At 40.1% G+C, this 25,508-nt stretch overlaps 2 protein-coding genes across 2 annotated transcripts in view; one reads left to right on the plus strand and one right to left on the minus strand.

Moving 5' to 3' along the window:
- Positions 1-22,104: 22,104 nt before the first annotated feature.
- Positions 22,105-23,370, minus strand: LOC136398847 (collagen alpha-2(I) chain-like). Its single transcript, XM_066373369.1, has 2 exons — positions 23,021-23,370; positions 22,105-22,814 (listed from the first exon to the last, which is right to left on the minus strand). The coding sequence occupies exons 1-2, from the start codon at positions 23,368-23,370 to the stop codon at positions 22,793-22,795; spliced, it is 372 nt and encodes a 123-aa protein (XP_066229466.1). The 3' UTR covers positions 22,105-22,792.
- MAN1A1 (mannosidase alpha class 1A member 1) overlaps positions 23,341-25,508 on the plus strand; it is a 150,928-nt gene continuing 148,760 nt past the window's right edge. The window contains exons 1-2 of the mRNA XM_066373368.1: positions 23,341-23,571; positions 23,829-24,623. Coding sequence (XP_066229465.1) covers positions 24,075-24,623 — 549 coding nt within the window. The 5' untranslated portion in view covers positions 23,341-23,571; positions 23,829-24,074. The remainder of the gene's footprint in view (positions 23,572-23,828; positions 24,624-25,508) is intronic.

A 25,508-nucleotide genomic window follows, 5' to 3' on the forward strand; every position in this document is an offset into this window, starting at 1 on the left:
TGATGAAATATTGCACCTTTGACATTGATGTGTGTAACAGCCACATATATAACAGAAGGTGTCAGGACTATTCTTACATTTATGCCTACTCGAAGAAGCCGTGATTCAATCTTAAAACAAAATAAGAAGGTGTTTTTATCAGATAATAATTTTTTACATTTAAAAACAACTACTATTATGTAAAAGTGATGTTTGTAAAACATTAATTGCCTTGTGGTTATGTTCAATCCAAGAGCCGTTGCCCTTTAACTCCAATTTAAAAATCAATGCATGCCATTAACTGTAACAAAAAAGAAATTAAAATTGCATAAAAACTAGAGCATGCACTGAAAAACTGATTTCAGATTTGGAATCAGTGATGCAGAGATATATAGAAACAGTTCTAAAACTTCATGCAACAAAAAATTAAAAAAAAATTGTTTCCCAGGGTAATTCATAGTTTATCCATACATTTATCTTCAAGATTAAAAAATAATTTATGTAAAGCATTTAGTATATAATAAACATTTGGAAATATTAGGTATTGTCAATTAATAAATGATGGTATTACACACACATGAACTACCTTATGCAGAATATTATACAACAAATCTGAAGACATTCCTTCCAGTTTTGTCAAACCTCAGTGATAAGGAATGGCTAGTTAAAATAATATACAGTAGAAGGCATAGGGTAGAGGGACTTTTTAGAAACAATAAGTTTATTATTTACTCAGCCTATTCTACAATGAGAGAATAATAGAAACAGCATTCAGTCATCTAGCAAGTACGGTACTGAGCATCTCCTATAGGGCAGGTGCCGGAACATAATAGCAAACAACACAGGCAGAGTCCCTGTCCCCACTGAGCATGCCATCTGTTATGAAAGAGAAATATTAAGCCCATGAACAAATGTGATGAGTATTAAGAAGGAGAAACAAAAGCAAGTAACAAATCCTGAACTAAAATTGATCTGGGTTAAGAAAAGCTTCTTTGAAGAAATGACATGACCTCACATTTTATATAGATATGTAAGATTTTGTTCCGTTAGAGCAGGGGTCCCCAAACTACGGCCCGTGGGCCACATGCGGCCCCCTGAGGCCATTTATCCGGCCCCCACCGCACTTCTGGAAGGGGCACCTCTTTCATTGGTGGTCAGTGAGAGGACCATAGTTTCCATTGAAATACTCGTCAGTTTGTTGATTTAAATTTACTTGTTCTTTATTTTAAATGTTATATTTGTTCCCGTTTTGTTTTTTTACTTTAAAATAAGATATGTGCAGTGTGCATAGAGATTTGTTCATAGTTTTTTTTTTATAGTCCGGCCCTCCAATGGTCTGAGGTACAGTGAACTGGCCCCCTGTGTAAAAAGTTTGGGGACCCCTGCGTTAGAGATATTGAAATGCTAGGGACTGGAATTTCCAACTTACATGGGTGCTTTTAATACTTGTAGTAAAGTCATCTTAAGCAATAGTTAAATTCTGCAGTTGCCACCTGATTGTAGTATATAGTGTAAATTACCTTCGAAAAACTTCTTAAATTACCCTCCAATATTCAGTATCTGTAATAATATTTATATGCTCCTGACAACATTGAATTTTAACTGCACCCTGTTCTTCCGGAAAACAGCAAAAGTTAAGAATTGCCATCACCATCTTGTGTTCCAGGAAATGACTCACGATGAAGACAACCTTTTTCTAAACGAGTTAGATAAGAATTAGGGATACCTCTCTAGTTCCCTTTGATGAGACCAGACACAGACCCTTCAAATGACCATTCTTTGCTTCAAAAAGGATTAGCCGAACTGCTCACCCCCACTGATCAATGTGGACAAAATGCTTCTTAACTGAGTTTTGGTTAAGTTTCTCTCCCTGCCCAAGGTTCCCAACCCTCGGGTTCTCTTCAGCCTGAGCCATCACGCAGCTGACTCGGGGTAAAACCTCCTCTGAACTCCTCTCAGGGTGAGCCACTCTCTCATCCACTTCTCCCCGCCTAGACTCTCCGGCCTTATTTCTTCATCTTATCAAATAAAAACCAACCTTATTGCCCCACTCTTGAGATGCTTGTCCTTCCCCCACAGTGCAGAATCCTTTCAAATCAAAGTCTCTCCTTACTAAGTCCAGATTAGATTTTTAAAAATATAATTTGACACTAAATACTGGAAGCTAACCCAATAACTATAATACACTCTTTTTTTTTTCTACTCCAGTATTTGAAGAGTTTAATGTTTTCTCAGTTCAACAAATAAAATACTTATTTGGTAACAGGCACAAAAAATAAGTGCTTCAAACACTATCATCACAAAGCAGATGCTGGCATCATTAGAGCCCTAAGAGTAACTGAGATTAAAGTGACAGCAAAGACCTGTCTTCCATCTCAACGTCATGCCAAACTATGTGCGCACTGAGTGCAATGGCTGCATCATTTTTTCTACCTTTTTTTTTATTGTCCTGCATACGTACAGTTGCATTTAGGTAAGTGAAATGCAAGTGCTTTTCCCATGCTCTAAACCACTACAATAGAAAGGGAGACAAAGAAAGTATAATAAATCTCATCTATCAGGAATCCTTAGAGGATGTGTCACTCCGAAACATTGAAGATTTGCTCACTTAAATCTCTTTATGGAAATCTTTCTGAATTGTACTGCATATTTTATTGCTTTCTTAAACAAAGTGCTCTAAATAGAACTTAACCTTTTCTTGGATGATGTACAATGATCCTTATGTTGAAATGAAATTCCACTCCAGTGTAGAACAATGACGACTGCGTGATCTGCTGTGATGCATAGGACTATCACTAAGCTTTCGGAGTTCTCTCTGCTCGGCCTCCTTTTTTCTTTTGACTAGTGTCTCTTTTCTAATAAAAAAAACCTTTTTTTTTAACCTCATTGTATCACTCTGTGATTAGAACTCTTCCTCTTCCAAATGCTGCTTTTTATATGCTTTAAATTTCAGTGGAGGGGCGGGGGGAAGGAAGGATGGTAAAAATCCCGTACTTCCAGGGCCAGTGCCAGGCCATTCTGAGCCTAGCGGGAGGAGAGTCCAGGGCTCTCTCACCTGAGAGACAGTTTCCCTCTGGGTAAACTGCACAAGCTTTAGCATTTTGATCTTTTTGTTTCCACTTTGGCTGTGCAGAACTATCTTTATTTCCTGACTTTCAGCCATGTTTCAAACATCAAAAAGTAAAATATCCAGAGAATATCTTAGAAGAACATGGTGATGATAGGGTAAAGGCTGTTTTCTGGGGAATTGAAAGGGGCAGCCAGAAAAATCATGTGAAAAAATTGATTGGAACAACCAATTCCCTCTCAAGTAGTACATTTCCAAATCAGCTGTTTTTAATAGATAGAAGAATCTGGAAGGGCAAGTGAATGAAAAAGAATACTGACTCGGTTCAAAATAAGACCTGTCATGTATTAGCTGTGTGACCTTAAATAAATGAATTATCTATTCTAATTTTTAGTTCTCAACTATAAAAAGGAAATAGGATTGCTTGCTCTATCTATATGACAATGTTTCTGCAAAAATAAAAAAGTAATGTATTTTTTGATGCTGCTTATGAACTATAAAAGTATTAAAAGGGAACGGACTGTCCAGCTAAACACCATCTGTCATGGACAAATGCTCTATCCACAAGTTTTCCGTGACTCAAGCCTATTATATTCTCCATGGAAGTTTCCCTAAATTTCCTGATACAAAGCAACTAGAACAGTGCTTCTCAATCAGTAATCAGCACGCATCATCTTAGAATGCCTTGTTAAATGTAGATTCAAGGCTGGAGATCAGATGGAAATTCTGCATTTCTAACAAGCTTCCAGACCATGCAGATGCAACTGACCTGGAAACAGTTTGCTCTTCACCTGAGAGTTTATTTGACCTGCAAAATCCCCAACCTCACCCGGCCTACAGAATCGGAATCCATATTTAACTAGATGACCAGGGACTCATGTATACCTTAAAGTTTAAGAAGTGTGTTCATAATCTTATAGTAGTGATTCTCAAAATTAAAAATGCAAACCCTCAGACAAAAATGAGGAACAGGTCATTGGAAATTGGAAGACAGGTAATTATTCTTATAAAGAGGAAAAGGACTTAACTGAATTGTATTGTACTGTTATATGGAAGGTACAACCTTTGAGCAATGAAATTGTACATAAGCAGAGGAGATTTCTAAAAAGTATTGAAGGTGCAGCTTGAGTCCTTTTTACTGCCTTAATAAGACAATGAGAGAAAACATGAATTAAAGAAAAGATTTTTAAGTATAAAAGAACCAGCACTTGGAGATTTGGAACATTCTATGCCTATCCAGAGAGAGAGAGAGAGAGAGAGAGAGAGACAGAGAGAGAGAGCTTGTTCTGAAGAGAATACTAATGGATGGCTGAACAATCATTTGATAAAGAGATCATGGGTGTGACTCACGGATTTAATCAGCCATCTCAGCAGAAGTCATGAATAGGCTTGAGATTACACAACCCAGCAGAGGCAGAGAAAGTGAGACAGAAGGAAAGAATACTGTGAGGGTTCTTGGATTCTAAAGGATGGGCCCAGAGAGCTATCTGGCTGAGAACATGCTCTACCTTTCAGAAAAGGGAAAATGCCCCCAAAGGTGAGTCAGAGATCATCCCCAGTTTCATCAGACCAGATGGAGTCTGCGTGACAGAGCAGAGAAGATGTGACCCCTGCCTAGGATCTGGAAGGCAGGGCACCAAACCAGAGGATCGTTTCTAAACCTTAAAATCTAATGGAATTTGCCTTGTAGGGCTTTGGGCTTGCTAAGGATTCATCATCTCTTTCTTCCTTATTTCACCCTTTTGGAATGACAATATCTATCCTGTGCCTGTCCCATCTTTGTATTTAGATGCAAATAATTTGTCTGATCTCACAGGTTCACAACTGGAGAGGATTTTGTTTCAGAATGAATTATACCTCCAGTCTCACTTATATCTCATTTAAATGATACTAGGATGAGACTTCAGACTTTAGTCCTTAGAGTTGATGCTGGAATGAGTTAAGACTTTGGGGCTATTGCAATAGGATAAATATATCTTGGATGCATTAAGAACATGAATTTTGGAATACCGTGGGCAGAATAAATTGTGTTCTTCCAATTTGTCTGTTAAAGCCCTAACCTCCAATGTAAGTGTATTTAAAAATAGGGTCTTTGCGAGGCAACTAAGATTAAACGAGATTACAAGGGTAGGATGGTCATATAAAAAGAGGAAGAGATCCATCCTTCTCCTCCACTTCCTGCCTAGGCACTAAGAAAGGCCATGTGGGGACACAGTAAAGCCAGCTGTCTGAAAGCCAGGAAGAGAATTCTCCAGGAAACAAATCAGCCAGCACCTTGATCTTGGTCTCCCCATGCTCTGGAACTGTGAGAAATAAGCATTTGTATTTAAACCACTCAGTTTGTGATATTCTGTTACAACAGCCTGAGCATTCAGGGTCAGACAGCAATCATGAAGAAACGCTATGTGACAGAAGATGTGAAGGATGAGTATGAGTTAACAATGTAAAGGGTAACAGAGGAAAAAGCAAGCTATAGAGAGAAGGAACAGCATATGCAGAGACCAGGAAGCAGGAAGCAGTAAAGCAATCTCCCAGGTGACTGAGAGAGGATTTAACTGGGATGGGGGCTGTGTGTAACAGGATCAAATTTTACATTAGAAATGAATAGATCAGAGGAGGGGCAAATATACAGCTAGACCAGTGGTAGTCAACCTGGTCCCTACCGCCCACTAGTGGGCGTTTCAGCTTTCAAGGTGGGCGGTAGCAGAGCAACCAAAGTATAAATAAAAAGATAGATTAAACTACACTAAGTTGTTTTATAAAGATTTATTCTGCCAAACTTAGTGAAAATCTGACATAAAGTACTTGGTAAGTAATTATTATTATATGCTTTAACTTGCAGTAACTCTGCTTTATAAATTTTATAAAGTAAAGTTACTTCCCTACTTTATAAATCGCCATTACTGTGGAACCGATGGGCGGTTAGAAAATTTTACTACTAACAAAGATACAAAAGTGAGTGGTAGATATGAAAAGGTTGACTGCCCCTGAGCTAGACCCAATAGGTTGTTGTAATCCAGGTGGCTTGCACCTGGAGATTTGATGGTGGCTTGCACTTGTTACTGTTGATGTTGGTAGAGTTGGAGAGAAGTGGATAGAGTCTAGGATGTTCAGGAGGAAAAAAGAAATCAATAAAATTTAGTGATGGATTAGATGTGGGATCGAGAGCGAGAGATTGTCAAGGATGTACCCTGGGCTTTTGGCTTGTTCAGTTCAATAAATAACAGTGTCATTCACTGAGACTGGAGATATTAGAAAAGGACCAGGATTATGGAGAAAAGAGCATTAGCATTTAAATTCTGTTTCTATTAGGATACAAATAACATGTGCAGGTACTATAAATGAACTCTGACTAGTGCAAGAAAATGGAGGAGAAATGCTATAAGAAGCTCACCACTTCAAGTACGCTGAAGCACAAGCCCTGAAAACCAGGAGGAAATCACAGCTGGTCTACGCGGTCAAGAAGAGGGGTTATAAGAAGTCTTTTGACACAAATCATCAGGCCAGTCACCTCTGACTCTGCAAGAATCATTCAGTTATGCTACCAAAGATGACTTTTCATCTGTCTTCATTTATGTGCTCCATGCTTAAATTTACAACCCAACGTAGCAGTGTCCAGTTGGCTAGGTTGTATGCCCAACTTCATCATCCAAAATCAGGGAAAGAAACTGACATCTTCAATGTCAAGGTAGGAGGGGGAATGCTTTTCCTTTCCAAGACAATCTTCACTGGGAAAGGCCCCAAATAGGAATGTAGTAAAATGGTAGATAGAAATAAAATTAAAAATGTACACCCACCTTTGGTAGACCAACATCCACTCATGTCTTTTTTCCTAATATTATACTTCCCCCCAAATTGTTCCTCCTAACCTAATGTATACATTACTTGCACCACAAAAATACACTCTTTTTCCAACTGAAGACAATCTCAAATCTCATCTCTTACTCTATATCATCAAAAGTCCACAAACTCCAAGTAATGTCCCTTCCTCCTTTAGTTTCATGGTGATATATAGTCTGTAGCCTAAAGGATAAATTTTAGAGTTTACCACCACTAATAAGCTACATATGTTCTAGTATAGCATGTGGAGAAAGAACTCTTCACCAGACCTGTAGTTTTTGGCTAGAGTAATAAACTAATCTTATGGACTGTTTCTCTAATTTAAGCTCAAGGATTACATGATTAATTAGCCTCTGACTAAAGATTCCTATAATCATCCTGTTTCATATCCTGCTACATTCTAGGAGTCAGGCCCACCATTCCTCTAGTGGTGAGTAACTTATATCCCTTCTACCACCTTAGGGACTCGTTGTTTCTACTGAAATCAGGAAACCTATTTCTGTTTCAGTTTCTCCCACAGCCTCCAGATAAGAACCGTTACAGTCCTTTGGTAATATGCCAGAGCTTCCATCATAATGCATGTCTCAAAATCCAAGTGAAGGAATGTCTCCAGGGCCTGCTGGAGGAATACACTTATTGGATGGACAAATCCAGTCATTCTACATTATTTCTCTACATTATTATTCTAAAACATTTCTAACATCATCTCAAGTTCATTCATAAATTCAGATTAGTGTTAACTAGCCCAGCCTCTTCCTGTTATGTGGCATCAGGAATCTCTGATATGAACTTATATCAAAACATATAGCCTGGCCCTGGCCGGTTGGCTCAGTGGTAGAGCGTCAGCCTGGCGTGCAGGAGTCCCAGGTTCGATTCCCCGGCAGGGCACACAGGAGAAGCGCCCATCTGCTTCTCCACCCCTCCCCCTCTCCTTCCTCTCTCTCTCTTCCCCTCCCGCAGCCGAGGCTCCATTGGAGCAAAGATGGCCTGGGCACTGAGGATGGCTCCTTGGCCTCTGCCCCAGGCGCTAGAGTGGCTCTGGTCGCAATAAAGCGACGCCCCGGATAGGCAGAGCATCGCCCCCTGGTGGGCGTGCCGGGTGGATCTCAGTTGGGTGCATGCGGGAGTCTGTCTGGCTGTCTTTCCCTGTCTGGCTGTCTTTCCCGTTTCCAGCTTCAGAAAACAAAACAAAACAAAACATATAGCCTAATCTAAAATTATGTTTCTCCATCTTTGCTCAGATACCCTAAAATTCCACTCTTACATATGTTCTCCTAATTACTGCTGATGTAATTTGGTAACATCCTATAATGTTTTGATGTCTAAGCCTTCTCTTCCCGGGTTTTATTATAATTGGTGCTCTGGATCTGTCTGGGTTCTGGGTCCAAATCTACAAAATATTCTAGTTTTCTCTAGCAGCAAACCACCTCATGTAAAGAAATAATAGTCACATATTGATTTCATGAACTCTATCTTTCTAAAGCATCTTTTATTTTTTGACAGAGAAGGAGAGAGAGAGTCAGAAAGAGGGACAGATAGGCACAGACAGACAAGAAGGGAGAGAGATGAGAAGCATCAATTCTTTGTTGCAGCACCTTAGTTGTTCATTGATTGCTTTCTTTTATGTGCCTTGACCAGGGGTCTACAGCAGAGTGAGTGACCCTTTGCGCAAGCCATCAACTTTTGTGCCCAAGCCAGTGACCATGGGGTCAAGTCGATGATCTCACACTCAAGCCAGTGATCCTACACTCAAGCCAGGTGAGACTGCACTCAAGCTGGATGAGCCTTTGCTCAAGCCAGCAACCTTGAAGCTTTGAACCTGGGTTCTCTGCGCCCCAGTCCAATGCTCTATCCACCGCAGCACTGCCTCATCAGGCTAAAGCATCTTAACTTATAAAAGATATTGGAATCAAGAAGTAGGTTGTTACAGAGAGCCTCAAAAGTCTCCTTAACATTATAGAACAATAATCTAGAAGTTCATGTCATGCAATAATCAAAAGCTAATTAAATTATCATCTTTGGTTACCTGAACTCAAGTGCCTAAAATATCTAAAGGACAATGTTGCCATCAACAGTTAAAGATTAAACAAATTCAGTGACCATGAAAGGAATTTAGTGCATTTGATGGCATTAGAAATTTAAAGAGATTGCTAAATTCAAATACCTAATTTTTGGCCCACAGTATAAACTAAAACCTAAGAACTTTCAGTGATTAGGCTAACTGGACCTTTTATCTGAGGCTCTGTTATCCAAGAAAAACCAAAAACAGAGTTTCCTTATTTCCAGCATGAATTCTTTCTGAGTTGCCACATTTCAGTGTCAATCGAGTCAGTTCTTGAATAAAAATAATAGTTCATCGTGAAGAGTAGTACCAAAAGAATGAAGAAGGCATAGGAAAGCACCCCTTCCAAATAAGGACACTTACCCTCAGAAGAAACCCCTAATTTTCTGAATGATCAGGCTTAGAAAATATATTGCTCACAAAAATTAAGGGATATTTTATTGCTTCACATTCATTTAAAAATATCCTCTAATTATTCTCACAAAAATTAGGGCCTATTTTATAACTTCATATTCATTTTGAAATATCCTCTAATTTTTGTGAATGGTATAGATAAGAACTGAGGTCACTCTGTAGGTCTTAAAATCACAGAGGATCACAAACATCTTTTAGGAGCAACAATCTAGGCAGAACACTAAAACTACTGCTGCATTATTGACATCTAACCTTTGAATGAATGGTGAATACATCTTTGTCTTTCACACGGTTATGCAAGAGGCAAAAAGGTAATTGAAAAAGGCTTGATTATGTGTTCTGAACTGGATGCCTTGATGTCAGGGAGAATGAGGACTAGTTTCTCTTAGATTTAGTAGTATAAGTTTGGGAATTTCTTCTCGTCAAGAGTGGGGAGTCTCCCCCCAAATTGGAAGGGAAATGTTGGAACAAAAATGGTTTAAGAAATGAGGCAGATGTCCATTAGAGATATGTTGAGCTTGAAATGTTTTGAGACCAACAAAAAAGAAGAAGGAGGAGGAGGAGGAGGAAGAGGAGGAAGAGAGGAAGAGGAGGAGGAAGAGGAAGAAGAGGAAGAAGAAGAAGAAGAAGAAGAAGAAGAAGAAGAAGAAGAAGAAGAAGAAGAAGAAGAAGAAGAAGAAGAAGAAGAAGAAGGAGGAAGAGGAGGAGGAGGAGGAGAAGAAGAAGGAGGAGGAGGAGGAGAAGAAGAAGAAGAAGAAGAGGAGGAGGAGGAGGAAGAAGGGCGGGAAGAAGAAGAGGAGGAGAAGGAGGAGGAGGAGGAGGAGAAGGAGGAAGAGGAGATGGAGAAGAGGTTGAAAAAAAGCAGATAAATCAATATACAGATCGAAAACTCTGAGAGGTCTGTACCAGAAATATTAATTTGGAATATTGTGTGTGTGTGTATTAATGTACATATATTAAATAAAGTGATGAGTCTGAATGACATTAGTCAGGAAGAAAGTGAAGATTAAGTTGTAAAGTCCCAGAACTGAATCTTAAAGAAATGCCTACATTTAAAGGCCGAGAAGATAAATAAGCCAGAAACAAAGGAATTGATTAGAGGTGTTGAAAACCAAGAGACTGCTGTGTCTCAGAAACTAAGGGAAGGCTGGTTTCAAAAAGCAGGGAGTGATAGAATTGTTGAATGCTACGGAAAGGTAAAGTCAAGTAAAGACTTAAAGTTATCTCAGGAATTCATAACGTGGAAAGTGTTGGTGACCTCCATCAGAGCTGTTTTAATGGAGTGAGGAGGCCAGAAGCCAGCCTGCAGTAGGTTGAGCAATAAGTAGCAGGCAAAGAATTCAGATAGCTGGTGTCTTTAACAGTTATTTGGAGAAATGTGACTGCAAAGAGACAGGACAGGGTAGTACCTGGAAGGTAAGAATAATTTTGTTTGTTTGTTTCCTTTAGTTGAAGAAATTTAATCATGTTGAAAATCAAAAAGAAGAACCCAGAAGGTCAAACTGAAATTACAAAGAGAAAATAAATGTTATGGAGAAGATGATAGGCTTTGAAGTCCAAAGCACATCAGTGGGGTTAGCCTCAGCCAGGAGAAGGGGATAGCCCCCTACTGAAATCAGACGGGAGGCCAGCAGTGTGTGTTTGAAATAGAAAAGATGAAGGAGTTCCCAAAAGTCAGCAGCTATTTTCTCCAGAAAGAAAGAAAGGCATCTGTTGAGCATGAAGGTGCTAGAGTGGGGTTTCTCAATCTCGGCATTATTGCCCCGTTAGACAAGATAATTCTATATTGCGTGGGACTGTCCTCTATCTTGTGGGACATCAAGCAGCACACTTGGCTTTTACCTACTAGATGTCAGTAGCAATTCCCCTTCCCCCAGCAGGTGTGAAAATCTAAACAGTCTTCAGACATTACCAAATGTGCCTTAGGGGTTAGGGATGAAAAGAGGAGAGCAAAATTCCCCTGGTTGAGAATTACTGGGTTTGGGAAAGTAGAAGAGAATGGAGGATGGAAATTCTAGAGGTGAGCAGAAAAGTAATTTGACCAAACAGACACAGGAGGCTTGCTGGTCAGAGTCAAGGCCCATTTGAGGCTGGATATGTGCCCTGGTGGAATCAGTCTGTCATATTGTACTTTTTCTCCCAAGGTCTGGCTGCTGGGGTGCAGGCACTAAAGAAGGAGGTGTTTGTGTTCCCCCCAAATTGAGGTTTGGCCAGAGAAGTGTGACAAGAAGATAAAGGGCTTAGTATATGGGCAAAATTGTATTGAATTTATGAACCACTGAATCTATGCAGGTTGAGGTGGAGAGTAAGTAAGAAAAAATCTCTCTTTTTAAAGAAGAATGTTGAGATAACTTTAAGTTGAAGCTAGAAATAAAGTTTTAGCCAAAACATCTTGGCAATAAGCGCTTGCGCGCGCGCGCGCACACACACACACACACACACACACACACGCATTTATTTCAGTTTTACGGGATTACCTGATCATGTATTAAATGAAGAAAATGAGAATAGAAAATAACATGGGTTCCATTTACTTTATATCCTAATTGCAATACATTGTTTCCATCATGTTCAGTTGTTTATGAACTAGATCTGAAATCCTGCAATTTCACCTTTACATTTCACATTAATACATAAACAGTGAGGTACTTACGCATTGACAAAGGACTCTGTTTTTTACTTAAAGATTAGTGACTAAAACATCACATATGGCTGTTGTACGGCAGTGCCCAGAATTAAATCTTTATCTTTTGGAAAGACCAGTAACAGTGAAGGGAGAAATTAACAACAGAATCTATTTTGAGAGGTGGAAAGAACCAATGAATCAATTCCTTCTAGCCCTGGCCAGATAGCTTGGTTTGTTAGAGCATGAGCATCACCCCAAAGTTCAGAGGTTGCCTGTTCAATCCCCAATCAGGGCACATACAAGAACAGCTTAATGTTTCTCTCTCTCTCTCTCTCTCTCTCTCTCTCTCTCTCTCTCTCTCAATACCCCTCCCTCTTTCACTGAACTCAATACAAAAAAATTTAGCCTGACCGGGCGGTGGCGCAGTGGATAAAGCATCAGACTGGGATGCGGAAAACCCAGGTTCGAGACTCCGAGGTCGCCAACTTGAGCGAGGGCTCATCTGGTTTGAGCAAAAAGCTGGCTCGAGCAAGGGGTTACTCGGTCTGCTGAAGGCCTGCGGTCAAGGCACGTATGAAAAAGCAATCAATGAACAATTAAGGTGTTGCAACGTGCAACGAAAAACTAATGATTGATGCGTCTCATCTCTCTGTTCCTGTTTGTCTGTCCCTGTCTATCCCTCTCTCTGACTCTCTCTCTGTAAAAAAAAAATTATTAAAGAAAATAATCAGTTTATTCTAACTATACAGCATATAAAGGGTAAGGCAAAATAAAACAAGAAAGAACCATACATTTTAAATTGAACTAAAAACTTGAAACAAAGGGGAAAGCAAACCATAATCAAAATGAAAGAGTAGCTATATCTTTTAGTCAACCAAACAAGATTATATAATTTGATTATAATAAGCTTGTAAAAAGAAGCCCCAATGCTAAGAAAAGTCCTCTTTGACTCGTTCAGATAACTTTAATACTCTCTACATGTCAAAATTCAAAGAAATTCTCCTGATTGTTTAGATGTTTTACATGTACGGATTTAATACTTTTTGTATTCATGTGTATGTGTTTTTTTAATGACAAGGAAAATATAAAAGTATATTAAATGTGATTATTTCTATGCAGTGAGAATAGTTGGGTTTTTTTTTTCTTAATGTTTATTGTCCCAAGTTTTTATAAAAAACATGTCTCTATAATAAAGAGAAAGTTACCACAGTTTAATGTCTTGGCACCAAGTGAAAGTAGAGAAATAGGTGGTCAGCAAAAACAGAAAAGTGTAGTGATTAGAAAGAGGAAATCAATGATAAAACCTCTTTCATTTCCCATTTGTTACATGTTTAAAAATGAGAAGCTTTAGGGGTTTAACAAAAGCATTACACATCCCCATCTACAAGGTTAATTGAAAAGAGATATTAGTTACCGCAATAGAATTGTTCATGGTGACACAGGGAGAAGGGAGTAAATCCAGAAACAGTGTCTATTTGAACACATTAAAACAGAGCATGACTATGCAACTTTATATGTACAAATGCATTACTGTTGTAAGAATTTTGTTTATTTTACTTTTTGTTGGTCCATATCTCCTAAATTTTCTATAATAAATGGGTTACCTTTGTGATAAGATTATAAAACTATAACAGAGCAAAAAAATAAAAATCAACTGGAGAGGAGAAAATGTCAGCTTAATAAGGGGATGAATACTATATGACAGCAGAAAATCAGAAAATTTCTTAGGATGTCTTTGTTCTTATTCTTTATGAAGATATGTACAAGAATGATTTCTAGGCCCTGGCCAGTTGGCTCAGTGGTAGAGTGTCAGCCCGGCGTGTGGAAGTCCCAGGTTCGATTCCCGGTCAGGGCACACAGGAGAGGTGCCCATCTGCTTCTCCACCCCTCCCTCTCTCCTTCCTTTCTGTCTCTCTCTTCCACTCCTGCAGCCAAGGCTCCATTGGAGCAAAGTTGGCCTGGGTGCTGAGGATGGCTCCATGGCCTCCATCTCAGGCGCTAGAATGGCTCTGGCCACAGGGGAACAATGCCCTAGATGGGCAGAGCATCACCCCCTTGTGTGGATGCCGGGTGGATCCCGGTCAGACGCATGTGGGAGTCTGTCTGTCTGCTTCCCCACTTCTCACTTCGGTAAAATACAAAAAAAAAAAAAAAAATGATTTCTATTTTGGTAGGATTAACTGAACATAGAAGAGTTAAGTATAGGTTCTGCTTTAAATTTGATAATATGCCCTATTAAATATTCATGATGTTTTAAAACTTAAAAAGAATTATTTATTTTGATGAGAGCAACGAAGTGGGGGAGGACCTAGATACATTCTTGTATGTGCCTGACCACGGATTGAACCGGCAACCTCTACATTTTGGGACAATGCCCCAACCAACCTAGCTATTCAGCCAGGCTATACATTATTTCTTTAAAAAATAAAATAGCAATAAATTTTTCAAAATATTTCAACATTTTTTGTGTGTGAGAGAGAGATAGGCAGGCAAGAAGGGAGAGAGATGAGAAACATCAACTTGTAGTTGTATAACTTTTTAGCTGTTCATTGATTGCTTCTCATATGAGCCTTGATGGGGGGGCTCCAGCCAAGCCACTGATCCCAAACCAGAGAACTTGGGCTCAAACCAGCATCCACAGGGTCATGTCTATGATCCCATTCTCAAGCCAGTGACCCTACATAGCACGCTCAAGCCAGATGAGTCCCCACTCAAGCTGGTGACCTTGGGGTTTTGAATCTGGGTCCTCAGTGTCCCAGGCAGATGCTCTATCTACTATGTTACCACCAGTCAAGCCAAAATATTTCAACATTTTAAGTTAAATATTTTGAAGATAGGTAGATGATAGAGAGAAAGAAAGAGACAAAGAGAGAAAGGAAAGAAGGAAGGAAGGAAGGAAGGAAGGAAGGAAGGAAGGAAGGAAGGAAGGAAGGAAGGAAGGAAGGAAGGAAGGAAGGACAAAAAAAATCAAAGAAACAAGGAAAATTATCCCTTTGGTCTTCTTAATGATAATTGTGTTGAAATTCTAATGCTAGGTTCTCTGATTGCTTAATAATAATTATTATTAAATAATATTATTGTGTTAAGTAATATTAGTTAACAGTTGTCATACTTTATAGCTGTTGATTATTCTCTGATATACATACAATATCTAATTTGATCTGCACATCAATGCTTTCAATTAAGAGTTCGCATCATTTTACGAAAGAAGAGAACGAGGCTGAGTGTTTAAATAATCCAATGAAATCAGAGCTAATTTTAAAAACAATGTATTCTGATACCTAATCCAGCTCTCATGCTCCTACATCATTTTGCCTAGTTAAAGCTTCCTACTTTGAGCAAGATAACTTCTCCTGGAAACATTTTGGTAACTATAATGCTATAAGGTAATTTGATAGTAATTTTCTACACATCAAAAAATATAAATAATTTTACTTGTCCATGTTTTACTTAAGAAGGAGTGTAAAGTGATTCATAATTGTAAAACATTCCCTCGGTCTGACTACTCAAGAAATATAAGTGTTTCTCAAGCTGAGAAATTGTAGCATTTTCTTCTGTGTTCTTGAAAATGTTTCTTGATTTCATATTCTCTACTTACTACTTTTTGGATTTAAATAGTTAATAATACCATTTAGTATAATGTCAACTCTATGTTGTTATTTTTATCTTGTTTGCATAAGGTATTTTTTGGTTCTTGGGAAAGATTTTTATAAACCAGTTTTGAAAGGAAACATTCTTTCTTGCAATAGCTTTATTCAAATACAACTCACATACTATAAAAATCACCCATTTCGAGTGTACAATTCTGTAGCTTTTAATATATTCACAAAGCCATGCAACAATCACCACAATCAATGTTAAAACATTTCATCACTCCCAAGAAAGAAACCTTGTATCCTTCAGTGGTGAGCCTTCATTCCCTCAGAACCCCAGCCTAAAACAATCACTAATATACTTTATGTCTCTATAGATTTCCCTATTCGAGACATCTCCAAAAAATGGAACCATATCATATGTGGTTTTGGGTTACTGGCATCTTCAACTGAACATAAAGTCCCCAAGATACATACATGTTGTATCGTATTTCTCAGTACTTTGTTCCCTTTTCTTTCTTTCTTTCTTTCTTTCTTTCTTTCTTTCTTTCTTTCTTTCTTTCTTTCTTTCTTTCTTTCTTTCTTTCTTTCTTTCTTTCTTTCCTTTCTTTCTTTCTTTCTTTCTTTTCTTTCTTTCTCTCTCTCTCTCTCTCTCTCTCTCTCTTTTTCTTTCTTTCTTTCTTTTTTTTTTCCTGAATCATATGCCATTGCTATACCACATTTTATCAGTTGATGGATATTTATATTGTTTCCTCCTTTGGCTATTATAAATAATGCTCGTATGTGTTGTGTAATAATGTTATGTACAGTCATATACAGATCTTTACATACACAAATGTTTTCATTTCTCTTGGGTATAGACCTAGGACTAAAATCGTGGGCTGATATAATAATTCTCTATTTACTCACCCTTTTAAGGGACTGTCAGACTCTTCTTCAAAGCAGCTATACCATTTTACATTCCCATCAGCAGTTCATATCAATTTAAAACTTTTTCAAGGAGAGGAAAATGATGAAACTACAAGCCCTTAATAAAATGTACTTAATGATAAATTATACCTAGCCTATTACTTAACTGAAAAGTTTTACGAATTTATATTTTCTAACTTTCTTCTTATAGTAATTTATTCTACCTTGTTAACACCTACGGGACAAAAGAAATTAACTCTACAATTACTTAAGTAAATTAAATTCTTTATAATGGTTACTTACTTTTAAGAATATTGAAATTAGTTTCTTTTTATTGAATTTATTAGGGTAAAATTGGATAATAAAATTATACAGGTTTCAGGTGTACAATTCTATAGTACATCATCTTTACGATCTATATGTTGCATTGTGTATTGACCACCCCAAGTCTCCCTCCGTCACCATCTATCCACCCACCACCCTCTTCCCCGCTTTCACTTCTGCACTCCCCACACTGTTGGGTCTATATATTTTTTTCTTTGCTTAATCCCTTCATCTATTGCACCCAGTCCCCCAACCCCCATCCCCTCCAGAGATATATGTGGATTTTATATAAAATGGATGGCATCGTTAGACACTAGGAAGTTTCATTTCTTGTTATTGTTCAACATATGATATTATCATAATTGTAAAATACATTAACCCCAACTACTTTTTTGGAGAAACTAGGGAACCTAATAATTTCAGAGGATGTTCAAAACTGTATATAATCTAAGAGCCAGATTAAGTATCTCAACCGCAACACATCTTAAGCCAAGTTATCTGCAGAAACTCTATATGAGACCCTGCCAGTTCCAGATCATTAAGTTTAATAGATACACAGGTCACTGGTTTGCAATTCTTCTCTTCTTTTTTCTATGTTAATTTCAGTATGTACTGTTCATTTTTAGAGTTCAGACCTGTATTAATTATACCCCCCTCAATATACCACTAGTCACACATTCAGTAGATATTTGTTCAGGATCTATCTGCAACACAGATCTGCTTTTACCTTAGCTCCTCAATGAATCTATATATTTATTTCAGGAGAATGCTCTGCCTGAACTTGAAAAACAAGTTCAGTGGACAAAAAAATCACAAGTGAATTCCTATCCACTTACAGGACCCAGAACTAAAGCGAAGCTCTGCCCTGAGGACAATGTGAAAGACTGAACGTGAGTGCTGGCAGCACATTTAATGTGTAATGATAACGGGAAGCCAAGTGCTGTCGTGTCTTAGTTGCAGATAGTGTCTCCAAAATAGGAACAAGCACATGTGGTTTCATTTCACTTTATTTCATAAAAATTTTTTTCAACTGGGCAGAATAATATATCATAATTTTTCATTTTCTGAGTTTCTTTGTTTTTTTCTGGAAAAGCATATGATCTTTTATGGGACAGAAAATGTAGAGAAAATGACATTTTTTAAAGAAAAAAATTTCTAAATTTGCATTGTATCTAGTGAATTAAAAACTCAAGAAAAGTTTTGTATCTGTCTCTGGCCACCAAAAGAAAGTTTTTTCTTTAGTTTACACTCAGTTGAAATAGTATATTCTCCTCAAGTCCTAAAATTCAAACATTTTATATACAGCATTCCTAAAGATTGTTGGCACTCTCTGCCCAGCCCTTCTGCCCTGAACCCTTGGCTTCCTAATTCTTCAAGCTCTGAGCAATAATATCCTTCTTTCTACTTTGAAAATTTGCCATCATTCACATTTTCTCCATCCTTTAGAAACTGTAAGGTTGGTTAGTCAGTAAATTTTTTGGCCCTATTTATATAAAGAGTAGAGAAACATTGTAGGAACCTTTCCCTATCAAACCTGGGGCTGTTCTCCCCACTCCTTCTCCAGTGCCTATTGTTTAAATAGAGAACAGGAGTTGAAAAGTGACAAGCATATGAAGAACCACAAAATCCAGAATTTTTCCCTTGCCGCACCCTCTTCTGGTTCTTAGTTATAAGAATCCGATAGACAGTTATTTCTTGACTTCTGACCTGACATTAATTCCCTTTTTAAGAGAGGAGAAAAGGCCCTGGCTGGTTTGCTCAGTGGTAGAGCATCGGCAGTCCCCGGTTAGATCCCCGGCCAGGATCCCAGGATCGAACACAGGAGAAGCGCCCATCTGCTTCTCCACCCTTCCCCCTCTCCTTCCTCTCTGTCTCTCTCTTCCCCTCCAAGGCTCCATTGGAGCAAAGTTGGGCCTGGCTCTGAGAACAACTCCATGGCCTCCGCCTCAGGTGCTAAAATGGCTCCAGCCACAGTGGAGCGACACCCCAGATGGGCAGAGCATCACCCCCTGGTGGGCATACTGGGTGGATCCTGGTGGGGCACATGCGGGAGTCTGTCTGACTGCCTCCCTGTTTCTAACTTCGGAAAAACACAAACAAAACAAAACCGAGAGGGAAGAAATTGAATTAAATTTCTTGAATGCCTGTTGTGCCTGACACATTAGTAATACCACTTAATCTGAGAGCTGCAGCAATGTTACAGATGAAGAATGAGAGATACAGAAGATAGGTGACTTATAACCATGGTCACACAGCCAAGGACATGCATGTCCTCTATAATAAATTACTCTCTCATTCAAACCCTTGCCCAGTTACCTCAGGAAAACCTGCTTATTGCTTTCAGTCTCTTTTTAATCAAATAAAAACAAAACAAAAACACCATAAGGGTCAGACTAGTGGTATACATGAAATCGAAGGAAAACTTACTTAGTGATGAAAAACTATAGCTAAGAACTTCTATAACCTATATGACCTTGAAATATGCTTTAAACTCTTTCTGAAACAATCATTGTGTCTCTTCTTCCAAATAAATCTGTTTGTCTTCAGGCTCCCACATTTGATATAAATAAAACACTTTCTAATTTAATGCTACTTTGATTAGTAAGCATCGCAACAGTATTTTTTCCAGTATTTTATTCCCTGGGGTCTTAGATCTTTGTAGAGCAGCCTAGCAACCCAAAGTACCATTTAAAACTTTGTTTCTATGGAGAGAGATGTTTTGAAAATTTCAGAGAGCCAATGTACAAATACTTTGTGGGACACACAGTTTTTATGTTGGGGACTGCCAATATTTATGAAATGAGTGATCAAAACAAAACAAAAGATCTTTCAACAGGAGATTGTAGGGGCAGAGGAAGCTCATTAATTCATCTTCTTACTCACTGCCTCCCCCCCACACAAAGTGATTGAAGTGAAAAATAATGATAATAATATGCTACTTAGCAGTTCCAAAGTACATTGCAGGGTGTGGGGGGAAACGGTTAGGGGGCAGAACCAGAGCTATGACTACAGGCCCTCATATGACCACAAATATTACTGATAATTTTATATTAAAACTTTGGTTAATTCCCATCTTAATAAACACCATATGAAATTCAGAGTTGCCTATTAAAGTATTAAAATGTCAGGGTTAATGTTCAAAATGAACTTTTTTTGCATACTACATTTTGGTTTTTGTTTTTTAAATAAAAGCAAAAACCTATTCTGACTTGGAATTTGAGGACATTAGAAAATCAGCTATTGGAAGATTTTAACAGAAATCTAACTTGTTAGAGAATTTCAGTAGATAATTATTACATATATGTATTAAATTCATTGCTTTTATTAGATTACTTTTTATTTTTAAATAAAAAAATTTTTCAAAAGAATTCTTCCATAAACTTACTCCTAGTATCTTCTGGAAACTTCTTACTAAGAAATAATTTTGCGCTTTAATTTTTGAAGACTTCTAAGTTTCCAAAAATATTCATATAGCAGTTTTTATAAAAATATTGTCATTTTCCCCTCTGCAATGCTGTTTATAATTATTATTATATTTACTTTTAGGAATGTTAGTGTAGAAGTTAAATCTACTCTGTGTTAAATATAACTTTAAAAACAGAGAAATTCAAGCAGCCAAATAAATTGGGGATTTTAAAAATATTTTTTGGGGAATATCTCTAACCAAAATTACATTTTTTAAAATTACTTGATTCTAAAGATTTTATCTTGAAACTCAAAAATTTACAAATTGTTAAGGAAAGAGATAGAGATAAAATGAATAGGGAAAAAATGTAAGAATTTTTAAATTTAAAAGATTATTGATTTTAGAGAGACAGAGAAAGGAAGGGAGAGAGGGAAGTATTCATTTGTTGTTCCACTTAGTTGTGCATTAATTGGTTGCTTCTGATGTGTGCCCTGACTGGTGATGGAATTGCAACCTTGCCATTTCTGGAAGACATTCTAACCAACTGAGCTACCCAGCCAGGGCAACACAGCAAGCATTTAAACAGAATAACCACATGGAATTACTAAGGTTGCTAAATTTACATTAGAACATTCATAATGAGAAAACAGCAACTGTATTACAATCATTCTATTCACAAAAATCATGACAGATCTTCAAGTAGATATGGTAGGGGAATCTGAACTTTTATTATTTGGGGAAAGAATCCATCAGCTTTATTTTTGCTTTATTTTAGGATATCAAGCTCTATTTTTTCCAACTGTAGAATGTGAAGTGCTTATGGTATTGAAATCAGGGCAAAGTATTAGATTTTGCTTCAAAATGCACGTTTTTATTTATTGACCATTCTGTACTCCTCCCTTGTGCACACACAGGTCTATACATGGTTATTTTAAAGGGTTTTATGTGGTTCATTTAGTTGGTATGTCTCTCCAAATACCTTCTGTGAATTTTTTAATTTGCTCTAGCCCAAATACAAGCGCTCCCACATATTTCTCATCCAACCTAATACAGACTGCAACCCTTTAACACATATCCCATAATCAACATCAATGCTAATTTCTTGTTTCAAAAAGTTTCTAAGCCAGGTTTTACTCACAATGTCTTTTATACGAATACAGGTAAAAAGAAAGCAAACTTAAAAGAAGCTTCATAAAGGTGAACAGAAATAAAGCAATCATTTTAAAATACTTAAACACAGTATAGAGAAATCAAATTTAAAGTTTTAGGGGGAAAAGATAATCTTTAAGTCCATATGCTAAATTTAGAGTGTTTCCACTATAGGTGATGGTTTCAATGTCCAAACTAGTTGCGTATCATAATTAAAGAGTACCAGAAATAAAATTAGGTTATATTAAAGCCTCCTTTCCTCATCATTTTAACATGCACTTAAAAGCTGATTTTATTGCTTTCCTAGAACACTTGGTAGTATTAATTTTAATCAAAGTTTTAAAATATTTTGTGGCTATAAGATATCCCATTTTTAAAGCATAATAGTGAAAGTAATAAATTTATTGTGAAAGAGATTGACTTTTAGGGTAATTAACCCTAATCATTACCTATTTGTTATCTATCTGCCACGAGTAAATCAATTTTATAGTTGTTGTTGAAAACAATATTATTTCACAATGATCAAACTTTTCAATCTACCCATAACTTTGAAACAAAAGTTACCATTTTAGCATTTTGTTTTCTTTTCCAATCCTATATTTAGTTACCCTGCTTGGATATGCTGCACTCTTCTGGGCATACAATTTCATAGCAGTTATCAAAATAATCAAGCCATAAAGTTGGCTTTATCAAACAATATTTTTCCATCAACAGAAACTTTGGATGTATGATTCACTTCATACAAAACAAATATACAACAAATAATGATGGTTAAATGAATACTTAAATAAGAACTGTAATAAGGATTTCTGATTTACTTTTATATTTTCTCCTACAGTATAACACCTGAAAACAACTATTGTGGGCACTTCCCAGAAAGGTGCCAGCTGTTTCCTTTGTTTCAAGACAATAAGCACAGAGCTAAAATCACATTTCCAGAGAAGGGTGAGGGGTAGGATACGGCTGCTTCAAACTAGCTTTCAGAAATGGGAAGTCAGTCAGTCAACTATTTCTTCTCTGATAACCCTTTATTTGCAGAGCAACAGGGGAATTACGACCACATTTTGGAAAATAATACTGTCTTGAAAACAATCTCTTTTGGACAAAGTCCTTACTTCCACAGAAGTAGTCAAATCCAAGACTTAATTTCAACACAGTGTTCAAATTTATTTATTGCTTTTATGAAGCTCTGGCAACATAAAACTGTCTTCTTTAAATGGAAAATGTGACAACTATGAGGTAAATGAATTTCAAAGTGGGAGTGGGTGGGGGAGGCACACACACTTTTTTTTTTTTTTTTAAGGGGGAGGATGCATGCGAAGAATTCTAAACAACCACAAAACCCTCTCTAACGGCGTTAGACCCGGCTGCGAAGAACCTCCCCGGAGCACAGATCCTCACCTGGGGACTTTCGGTTTAACCGCTACGGGGCATTTACGGAATCCCTGCATGGGGTAAAAAGAGGGTAATTGTTGAAACCACGCGCTTCCAAAGGATCCAGTGTCCGGTGATTCTCTCGGAGACCCTGCCCTTCCCCGACCCCTCGGAGCCAGCCCACCTGGCCCGGCCCGAGTCCGAAGGGCGACAGGGTCCCCCGTCAGCCCAGGGACCCCTCAGTCACTGGAGAACAGCCACGACCCGGGGCCCGTACCCGAGGCCAGCGCGGAATGAACTCCCTGACATCGAGGCCCTCCCGCGGTCCCGCGTCCCGGGCCTCCGCCCGTGTCGGACCTCGCTCCCCACCACGGCTGCTGTCCGCCTCACGCCTCGGGGACCCCCGACCTTGCCACCCCGGGCCGGGCCCCCCAGAGGCTGCGCTTCCCGTAAACTCCCCGCCCCGCGCGGCCCCTTCCCCGCCTCGTCCCCGCCCCCGAGGGCCCCTGAGCGGCGTGTGATTGGCCCGGGCTCGCCGTCACTCTTCGGCCGCGTAACCGCCCCCGTTTCCGACCGCCTGGAGACCGGCAGTGGTGTTGGTGCTCGCGGGGCCGCGGCGGAGGGCATCGTGCTACCCTGCTCCGCGGCGTTCGCCCGCGGGTCGGCGCGCTCGCCTAGCGGAGCGGCTGCGGGGCTGCGGGGCTGTCGGGCTGCCGGGCTGCAAGCTCAGCAGCCGCCTGGGAAGCGGAGGCAACTAGTCCCAGTGTGAGATGGGGACCGGGCGAAGTTGACACGCCCGCACCCACGCTGCTCCCCGCCGGTCCCCAGGTGCGCCCCTCCGCCCGGGAGCTGCCCGCATGCGGGCCTGCCCCAGGTGCGCGCAGGACACCCCTCCTCCCGGGACGCGGAAACTTCACCTCAAGTCCAGAGAGTGGACTTGGAGGGCGGTGTCCGGGGCGCGACTCCCGGCTCCGCGCAGGGGGAGCTGTCCGGGAGGCTTGCGCGGCTGTCGGCGGGCGGAGATCCGCTGGAAACTTTATCCCCATCCTCGTAATTACTGCGTGTTACTGTTTCTTTCCCCGCAGGGGCTGCAGCCAGCTGTCTGTCGCGCTTGCTTGTTTGCCAAAGGAGCCACCCCAGGAAGAACACCCGGAGGGGAGGTGTTCGCCCAGGGGATCCCCGCAGCCCGGCCGAGAGGTGTGGGCGGCCTGGATGCGCAGGACCCAGCCCCGCAGCCGCTGACGCCGGGCGGCGGCGAAGTTTGGCTGCTGAGCGGCGGGGCGCGGGGCCATTGGCCAGCCGGCAGCCCGGCGGCCGCGACGGCGGGAGCGATGCCGGTGGGGGGCCTGTTGCCGCTCTTCAGCAGCCCCGCGGGCAGCAGCCTGGGCGGGGGGCTCGGCGGCGGCGGCAGGAAGGGGTCCGGCCCCGCCGCCTTCCGCCTGACGGAGAAGTTCGTGCTGCTGCTGGTGTTCAGCGCCTTCATCACGCTCTGCTTCGGGGCGATCTTCTTTCTGCCCGACTCCTCCAAGCTGCTCAGCGGGGTCTTGTTCCACTCCAGCCCCGCCCTGCAGCCGGCCGCCGACCGCAAGCCCGGGCCCGGGGGGCGCGCCGAGGACGCGGCCGACCTGGAGGACAACTTGGCCAGGATCCGCGAAAACCACGAGCGGGCTCTCCGGGAAGCCAAGGAGACCCTGCAGAAGCTGCCCGAGGAGATCCAAAGAGACATCCTGCTAGAGAAGGAGAAGGTGGCCCAGGACCAGCTGCGTGACAAGGCGGCGTTCAGGGGGCTGCCCCCGGTGGATTTCGTGCCCCCCATCGGGGCGGTTGGCCGGGAGCCGGCAGACGCTGCCATCCGGGAGAAGAGGGCGAAGATCAAAGAGGTGGGTGCACCATGCTAGAAATCCCCTGAGACCCGCTGTGTTCTTCAGGGAGAAACGAGAAACCTTTAAAACTCTTAATTCTGAAACATTACAGTGTAGGGGGACATGGAGGTTTAACACCTCCACCAGGTGTAGAGTCAAAGGCTCTTTCGTTTTCCTTTTTTCAGTATCATAGTAGATGTGGCCAGTTACCATCTGAGGTTGAATCTCGTTGCTTCTAACTTGCATGCTCGGCTGAGCATAAGCAACACGAGGTAGGCATTAAATATAAGGGCAGGCAGTGTGCAAACCTCTTCTTTCACTGACAGATACTGTTAATTGTCCCTGAAAAACAGTGACAGTGAAGATCCCAAACAGCCCCCAATAAGACTTGGAATGAAGCTTTAATGTACGGTAAATGCTAAGCATCAATCACGCTTGATAAAAGGGTTCTACAGCAAGCCAGCACACCCCAGCGTTCAGTCATGTGGCCTGATTATGCCAGGTGGCATCCTCTGTGTACTTACAGACTATAAAGGTGAAACTTGAGAACTGGCTACTATAGAGGATACACTCTTTACTTAAGAAAAAGAAAAAAAAAAAAGAAAAATTGAAAAAGCCAAACCAACTGCCTCTTGTTTTTTAGTGTAGTCAGAAAAAAAGTATTCACGTGATGCAACAGGTTTGCTCCACAGCAGCACAATGATGACAGGCTAGAACAAACATGGACTTTGATAAGTCTTTCATAATTTCTTTCATGTCACATGTGGTTGGCTCATGACTGGCTTAAAGCTGAAGAGAACCGTAAAATAATTTTAAACTGTCATTGTAAAGATGAAAGTTGAAGGGCCCAGAGCCCTAGAACCTGTTATTGATGGAGTCAGGACTTAAAACCTGGACTTCCTC

This window comes from Saccopteryx leptura, chromosome 3, assembly GCF_036850995.1.
Source record: "Saccopteryx leptura isolate mSacLep1 chromosome 3, mSacLep1_pri_phased_curated, whole genome shotgun sequence".
Lineage (NCBI taxonomy): Eukaryota > Metazoa > Chordata > Mammalia > Chiroptera > Emballonuridae > Saccopteryx > Saccopteryx leptura.